The sequence below is a fragment of the Notolepis coatsorum genome, assembly GCF_963971535.1.
Source record: "Notolepis coatsorum genome assembly, chromosome: 18".
NCBI classification, from domain to species: Eukaryota; Metazoa; Chordata; class Actinopteri; order Aulopiformes; family Paralepididae; genus Notolepis; species Notolepis coatsorum.
Window position 1 is genome coordinate 100,665,897 of NC_140182.1, and position 8,442 is coordinate 100,674,338.

The window sequence follows — 8,442 nt, forward strand, 5'->3', positions numbered from 1 at the left end:
TTTTCTTCTGGTGAATATAGCTTGATGATGCATCCCAAAGTTTGAAGTTTCTTTATACACCTCCCCAGAAGCAAGTGATGTCAATGTAATCCAAAAAGTCAACCAACGAACTAGATTCTTGTACCGGATCGCCTCTGGTAAACAAGAATACCCTGAAGACTAGCAGGAGCACTCATTCAAGGGTACTACGACTATGCTTGCACCTCATGGTAGGAAAGCATCTCAAAGGCGCTAAAAACAAGATTACAAACATCTCAAAACAAACTGGTCAGACTACTGCTTGACCTTACTCCTAGAACCCACCTCACCCCTGCCCACTTTGACTACCTAGGATGGCTTACAGTAGACAACAAGAGTACAGCAACTTGCAATGGGCCTGGTCTACAATATACACTACACGACCAAGGTACCCATGTACATGTCAAAATACTTCCCAAAGGTCAGTGAATACCACAGCACAACCACAACACCAGAGGGAGCTCCACAAATCATGTTAAAAACACAGATTCGGCTCATTATGCCACATCAATGTGGAACGCCCTACCCAAAGCTGTAAAGGAATGTGAATCACTACCCACTTTCAAATCACTCTCAAAGAGCACCTACGGGAGACTGCAATTCGAAACTGGCCCCAGTAAATGTCCTAACCCAACCCCCTCCAATGTACAGTAAATGTCCTAACCCAATAATACCTCTTCTTGGGACCAAGTAATGTTTCGATATTCCAATGTCGCCCCCCCCCCCACCTATGTAGTTTCTACGTCAAATGTATACTCTTTAGATGCTTTTCGTATCACAAACTGTACTGTATTTGTAAATCTGGTATGTCATAAATGTATAGATGTAGCAGTACTGTATCTGTATGTGATATGTTATGATGAAATTGAAAATGGGAGACACAGATGTAAACAAGACGAAAGTCTCTCTGGTCTGCATCCCCTTAACAATTGTGTGTATTGAGCTGTACTGTACCCATTCTGCAATCTGTTAATAAAATGTTCAATCAATCAGTGACAATCCCATTTACACAGTTTATTTTTGAAAAAAAAAAACATTGACAGAAGCTTTATGCCATCAGCACACAAGCTCCTCCCGCTGCCTTGATCTTCTCTTCTGCCCTTCGGCTGAAGAACTTGGCCTTGACGATCACCGGCTGTTTGGGCAGCCTGCCTTTACCCAGGACTTTGAAGTATCCCTGTGGAGATAAATGGCACACAGTTAGCACTTAATGAAAAATAGTTTACAAATAAAAATGTATCGTAATTTGTCCAATCTGAGACCAACTATTTCTGTATGAAGAAGACTGCTGCTGGATTACCCAACCAAAGCTAAATGTAGTCAAAGGGATTAACCCTTTACCCACACAAGGAAGGACATTCAAAATCACTTTCAGTTGGGACTGTCCAGTCTGGTTGAGTTTTTAAATACAGGACATTTAAGAAAGTGAATGAGCCGAAAATCATCAAGCCTAAGGCAAGTGTAATCTTCAAAAATGTAATCATGTATGCCATGTAATGTTCAAACAAAGATGTCTTAACATTATAACATGCATATGTAATTCAACATTATGTGAAAGAAATTATAGGACAAAAAAGGCAACCAACTACTCTTCACTGGAATACCATCAACAATTAATATAAACAAACGTCCTCAAAAGAGCTGTGAAGCCTTACGACCAAAGCCCCCTTAAAATAAATTCATACAGCTCACAATACACAACCCATCATCTTAAAAGCTTCTGGCCATGCTAATTAGAACATTAAGAGACAACTATCCCAGCCAGGGGAGGAAATTAGGCCACTTTACTCGCCAAATGAGAGTATTTTTTTACGTTTGGCGAGTGATTCATGAAGACCACTCGCCAGTCTGGCGAGTATACAAAAAAATAAAACATTCTGCAATCACTGCACTGGCAAACGGTGCGCGTCTTCTGAGTGTTCGCTTTAGTTGACACTGTGCCACGAGAGCACTGCACAAGACCACCCGCGGACATATAATGTTTAATAAACGTTTGCGCAGTACTGGCCAACCCGCGGACATATAATAATAATAAAAGTCCCGCGGTACTACTAGGCTAGCCATCAGGAGCACTCGCAAACAGATAACAAACACAGCAGAAGATGGAAAACAGACAGACTGACCAACGGGGAACTGCATCCAACCCTAGTACAACTAGAGATGTTCCGATACCATTTTTTCCTTTCCGATCCGATTCCGATACCTAAGCTTTGGGTATCGGCCGATACCGATACTTATCCGATACCAGTGCATACATAAAAAAAAAAAAAACAAAAAACGATATTATATAATTTTTTTATAAATATTTTTTTTTTTTTTTACAAATACTGTTTTATATATACTGTTTTTTAGTCATAACTAGAAAGTAATGGTATTTATTCAACAACAGGTGATTGTATAGATTTGTATTAGTATCATTAATCAATGAGTATGGGGCTTCAGCACTGCAGATATACCCTACTCCAATGATCCACACGGACATTATACGTTGCTGCACTCGCTACCCACTGGCTCTGCAGATATACCCTACTCAGTCTGTCTACAAGGCTCCGTTCAGTAGCATGTGATTTTTGCACAATAAATATTCAACATTCTCTTTTGAGACTCCGCCTCAGACTCTTATCATTTGGCACTAAAAGCTAAACATTGTCGCCGATATGGCTGTCCGCAACATGTCATTAATTGTGTACGCGACGTGCAATTGTGCAATGACGACGTTAGCGTTAGCTAGCATGAGCTACCGGTATATGGGAAGACCATAGAAGACTGTAACGTTACTGGTGACATTGTGATTTAACTTGGAATACTCCTTTGCCAACTTGCTGTACTTTGCTTGCAGGTCTGCAGCCATTATTGCTGGATTATATGAATAGCCCCAACTTTAGCCAAGGTAATGTTAAAGCTAGCTTTCGGTTAGCTGACGCTAATAACACCAGCCACCAAGCGAACCCATGAGCTCTCCGTCAACACCGCTCTGTCGGGACGATGACATTTAAGAAAGTATCTGCTGTTAAAATGACAAATGGCATTGACACTTTAATCGATTAAGCACACGTTTGTTTTATAATGCTTACTCAACAGACCAGTGTTGTTGATAAATTACGTCATATGGTATCGGAGCGCAGCATTAGAGGGTACTCGCCGATACCGATACCAGCATTTTAGCCAGTATCGGCGGCTTTTCCGATACCAGTATCGGTATCGGAACAACTCTAAGTACAACCATCAAGTATAAGTTACTAAGGACACATTTAAATCACAGAGGTGTAATGTTAGTCTACTGGAACTGTATACAGTGGTTAGCTTCTAGTTAGCGTTACTTATATAGCTGCTTGCTAGCTAACGTTAGCCCAGTGTGCTCAAAGCAGCCAGCTAGGTGTATCTGTTATGACTATAATGTTTCCGAAAAAGCACCGGACTACGACGTAAGGTTAGACATTTTATTTCATGCTCAAAAGCCCCTGGCTTGCACATCGCAGTCACGAAAGGGGCTAGCTAAGCTCAACCAGACAACAGCACACCAACCCAACTGACGTTACCACAACACTTGACGGTACGTCACAGCACTGTCGTAAGACCACCGTGCTGTCTTAAAGGCACAGTGTGCCTACCCAGATGCATACACAACATTGACGCGGCTTGACATACAAAGAAGTAATTATCACAATTAGCGATTTTTTTTGTCTGGTAAAAAATCTGTTTGGCTGGTAAAAAAAATCAGATACTCGCCAGTTGGCTGGTAAGCCAAAAAGTTAGTTTCCTCCCCATTCCCAGCCCATACATCAGCAGTAGTTACATTGCATAGTCCGCCTAGTCTCACATAGCTAGACCGCTACACTAGAGCTTCCATTTTATAAAACGTTTTTGGGTCGTTTGTTTCGTAAACTAAAATCACAATAGTCTAGGGCAGTGCTAAGCCCAGAATGAAACTCGCAAAATGGTGTCGGGGGAGAAATGTTTCTTTGTCCAAGGTTTGAATAGAATATAAATCCTTTATTAATCCAGAGGAAATTCAGCCATAATGAGAATGTAGCTTGTTTGCTCAAAGACATGTTAAGATTTAAAAACAAAAAAACGTAAAAAATAAAATGAAAAAGCAGCAAGTGGAAGTGGAATGGGAAGTTTGTACCAACGAGAAGTTTACATGCATCAACATATTGACAGCCTCCCAGCCTGGTGACCAGATCAGCAACACGGACAACGAATGACAGGAAATTGCCTACCAACACTACCATCACTATTTCCAAGCAATGACGAGACCGACTAGTTTAGTTACCATCTAGGATGTTTAGGTAAACAACTTGATTTTCTTACTTGACTAGCAAAACTCAGCCAAAAGACTATCGAGATGTAAAGTAATATAGTTGAAGAAATCAGTGCAAGTTGACATAATACCAGAGCCCCCTGGCAGGTGTAGGGAGTGGGACGGGCATGAATAATTGATTACTGGAGTACTCGCAGTTTCAACTGAACTCTAGTGGTTTGTCTCAATGAGCTCAATAGCAGTTACCCCCAAATACAAACCTTTCAGTGATTATGACAGGCCTACTTAGTAAATCACTCTTTTTTTAAATAAATAGCCCCAAGGAAATGTAACTGCCCATGTGGGTGACTGGCCAATGAGATAGCCAGTCGATGAATAGGACCAGTCTTCACTCTGAGAGAACTCTAGCACACCAAGACAATGAGACATGCCAGGATGAGACTCTGAGTCTCTGGAGAAATAAGTCCATTGAGAGACTCCCATCCTCAGTGTTAAAAGCCAGCTATTGCAACATGCTATTGGCTGATCTTTGTGCTGGGAGATATCACACATCTAATTCACAGGTACCTAAATCACCTGGCATTAAGATAGCAATAGCATGCATTTAACCTTTAGATGGCAGTCTCTCAAAAGATTTGTGGAGTTTAGTTCCCCCCACTTTATCCGTTTCAAAACATGGGACATGTAGTCAGTTTGGGAGTCGTGTAGGCTGTGAGCATTCTGGTAGGAATATGTAGTCAGTATGGGAGTAGTGTACGCTGTGATCAGTCTGGTTAGGATATGTAGTCAGTAGGGTGTAACAATGCGACCTCGCAACGATTAATTTCGATTATGATTATTCAGGCAACGATTCAATGCATCATGAAATCTCTTCATTTGACAATAATTCGATTCGATTAATTTTCTATCAGTTAATTCCGCAAACATTTTTGAATACACAAATGTGGCTGGGGAACCGATTCACTCAGCATGAATGGACTATAGGTCAATAAAAATACCAATTTTTTTCCCCCGATTAATCGATGCATCGTTACACCCCTAGTAGTCAGTATGAGAGTTGTGTAGGCTGTCAAGGTCTGGTTAGGAAGGATATGTAGTCGAGCGGTCTGGTTAGGATATGTAGTGTAGTCAGTATGAGAGTTGTGCTTTGTGTGTGTGAAATGTGGTGACTACATTATGTTGGAAACGGGTGACTAGTGCCTTTGGTTTAGTTATGGTAAATGGTCCTAGTTATAACCGTCTTCCTGAGATATGGGTTTAACAAACCAATACTCATGGGTTTTCGGGGGGCATCCCTAGCAGCGAGCCACCGCCTCTCTGTCTCTGGCTAGGTGTGTGCGCGTGCGTGTAGATGACGTAATTTGGGCAAGTGTGTGACTGACTTTTTTCCTGCGAGAGGGAGAGGAAAGCATTTAGCACTGCGCTTGTAAGTCTCATCTCAGCCGCGGCGGCCTCTAACACGAGGGCAAAACATCACGATATCCACGCTACGTTTTAAAAAGTGTAGTTAATGAACTGTACCCAATATTTATATAATAGTCATATAGCCCAGCCCTATTCCCACCCCTACTGACAGTAACATTATGGCCATCATTGTCTAGCATCAACAGATATTTTCTGTCATCATTTTTACAACATCCTGCATGACGTTTCAAACTAGGAGCTTCCAAGAATCCCATGAATGCAGCAGCAATGTAAATAGTAAGGAGCAGTCAGGGGTTCAGTGACTTGCTTAAGGTCACTTGGACATAATTCCGGGATCGAACCGGGAAACAAATTGTGCTAGTGTGTGTCTTGCACATAAAGCAGCTCTCCATGAGGATGGCGAGTATCCATAGGTTGAAGAGCCACCATAGGCTACGTAAATGTCTAGAGAATCTCAAATACACATTTGTCAGGCAGACAACAGTTCTCATTCAAAGGCAAATTGATGTAAACACCCAGTTTTCACAACTGAATGCAGATGTGTGAAATCCCTACACGTTCCGACACCCTGTCAACAGTGGAAAACTACTGCTACTGTTGCAGGTATCAACAAAGCTATATACAATCAACCCATGGATTGATACTTACAGCGCGCACAGCATCGATGATGGGGGCGGGGCCATCGGGCTTCTTGCTGTAGTTGACCCTGGTCTGCTCGCTCACCAGAGTCCACAGCTTGTCTAGGTTGATGGTGGGGCAGTGGACTGTGTTCCTCTTGAGATGGTAGTGTCTCATACCCACCTTACCAAAATACCCTGGATGGCTGTGGAGGGACACGAGAGCAATGCAGTCAACGGAAAACAAAACCCTCCACTGATTACGACAGGCCCACTTAGGAAATCACTTTGTACACACAATGTAACTGCCCATGTGGGTGACCGGCCAATGAGATAGCCAGTCGATGAATAGGACCAGTCTTCACTCTGAGAGAACTCTAGCACACCAAGACAATGAGACATGCCAGGATGAGACTCTGAGTCTCTGGAGAAAATGTTCACCTTAAAGAGCAAACAATCCACACACAAATAAGTCCTGCAGTCTCAGGGTTATATGCCAGCTATTGCAATCTACTATTGTCTGATCTTCATGTTGGGCATTAAGATAGCAATAGCATGCATTTAACCTTTAGATGGCAGTCTCAATGGATTTGTGGGGTTCAGTTCCCATTTAAAAAAGGTAAATGGTGCATTTATATAGCAATTACAATTTGTTCCTCACATTTTACCCATTCACACACCACTGGCAGAGGCAACCATACAAGGTGCCAACCTGCTCGTTAAATAGGGGTTAAGTATCTTGCTCAAGGATACTTCCGACACACTGCCTGCCCGGGAATCGAACCGGGAGCAGTTCTGCTCTACCTCCCGAGCCACTGTCTCGCCCCACAGGAATCAATTTAGAAATGTCCAACATCAATATCCAATTACGAAAAGCCTAGTATGTGTAACGCAGCTAGTTGCCTTCATGCATGTACTATATTAGACAAGGCCACATGAAAAGGTCCAGGAACTCACTATTTGTCGAAGTTGATTCTGTGGTGATGCATGCCACCGGCATTACCACGACCTCCAGGATGCTTTCTGTGCTTGCCTATGGAAAGAGAAGGGATGTTGTGGTTAATCAATCACCACAACCAGTTGCAGGATAAAAGCAGTAACGTTGTAGATCAACTGAAGCACCACACAGCAGAGTATAATACTCACCAATGCGACCATGGCCGTGGCTGACGTGCCCTCGCAGCTTCCTAGTCTTCGCCAACTTGGTAGGCTAGGAGATAATTTGATAAATATAGTGAGATAAACATGTAGGCTACAACATGGCCAACACACCACACATCCCGACTAACTTGGGCTAGGTGGCTTTTGAGAGGCCACTCTGGTGTTAGCAAAGGGTTCATACATTACTGAGTACAGTGAAGTTACGGTCAACTTTACAGTCACTTTTGCTCAATTGACACGTGGAATTTTTAACGACAGCGTTGGTTCATCCAAAGGCTAGCTGGTGCCAACGTTAGCTATGTTCGTCCCGAGTAGGCTAATGCCAATACACATTTTCCATAGACAAGCAAACACCAGGCAACCGACTACCAGACACAGTGTTACATCTTTCCGATACCGGCCCCTGTTAATATTTAAGAAACTATAGTTTGATTTGTGCATGTGGTTAAACCATGTGAGCAGAGATCGGCTGCCTGCTAGAGCCAAAGGCCTACTAGAACACAACTGCCATACAGACGTGTATGTACGCCGACATCTACAATGTTTACACTCGGTTATCAATAATAATATCCAAAGACCGGCCGTAGACAAGAGTACATAAGAAATCGTGGTCGAGTGGTCATTTTCACATGTGTATGAACGAGGATGAACGTAGATTTCAGTAAATGTAACAGCACAGGGATACATGGAAACACCTACCATCTTGGAGGTTTGTTGAAAGAGGAACGGGATTTGGAAATCTCTCGGTTTTGTGCGAGACTTGCGTCAAAAGCAACACTTTCTAAGAAACCCACAGCGACGCCTAGTGTAGTATGGCAGAAATAGATTTGTAAAGGCATACTTTTGATTACAATTGGAATAAGAGTATCATGTATGTTACTTTTTAGGTGCATATGTGTAAACTGCTGTGCATGTTTTATTGGTCAGTGTAGGCTACTCATCTGCATTGTATTGGGC

At 42.5% G+C, this 8,442-nt stretch overlaps 1 protein-coding gene across 1 annotated transcript; it reads right to left on the reverse strand.

Annotated features, from left to right (window-relative positions):
* Positions 1 to 1,017: 1,017 nt before the first annotated feature.
* rpl27a (ribosomal protein L27a) lies at positions 1,018 to 8,224 on the reverse strand. Its single transcript, XM_084334284.1, has 5 exons — positions 8,185 to 8,224; positions 7,471 to 7,534; positions 7,282 to 7,357; positions 6,356 to 6,530; positions 1,018 to 1,195 (listed from the first exon to the last, which is right to left on the reverse strand). The coding sequence occupies exons 1-5, from the start codon at positions 8,185 to 8,187 to the stop codon at positions 1,067 to 1,069; spliced, it is 447 nt and encodes a 148-aa protein (XP_084190410.1). The 5' UTR covers positions 8,188 to 8,224; the 3' UTR covers positions 1,018 to 1,066.
* Between the last annotated feature and the right edge of the window lie 218 nt (positions 8,225 to 8,442).

Bases quoted from the DNA above. Each gene is read 5' to 3' on its own strand.
- rpl27a (XM_084334284.1), bottom strand. The intron at 7,358-7,470 runs GTGAGTATTATA...CTCTTTCCATAG, and splicing joins CCACGGCCATGGTCGCATTG to GCAAGCACAGAAAGCATCCT. The intron at 1,196-6,355 runs GTAAGTATCAAT...TTATCTCCACAG, and splicing joins TCATCGATGCTGTGCGCGCT to GGATACTTCAAAGTCCTGGG.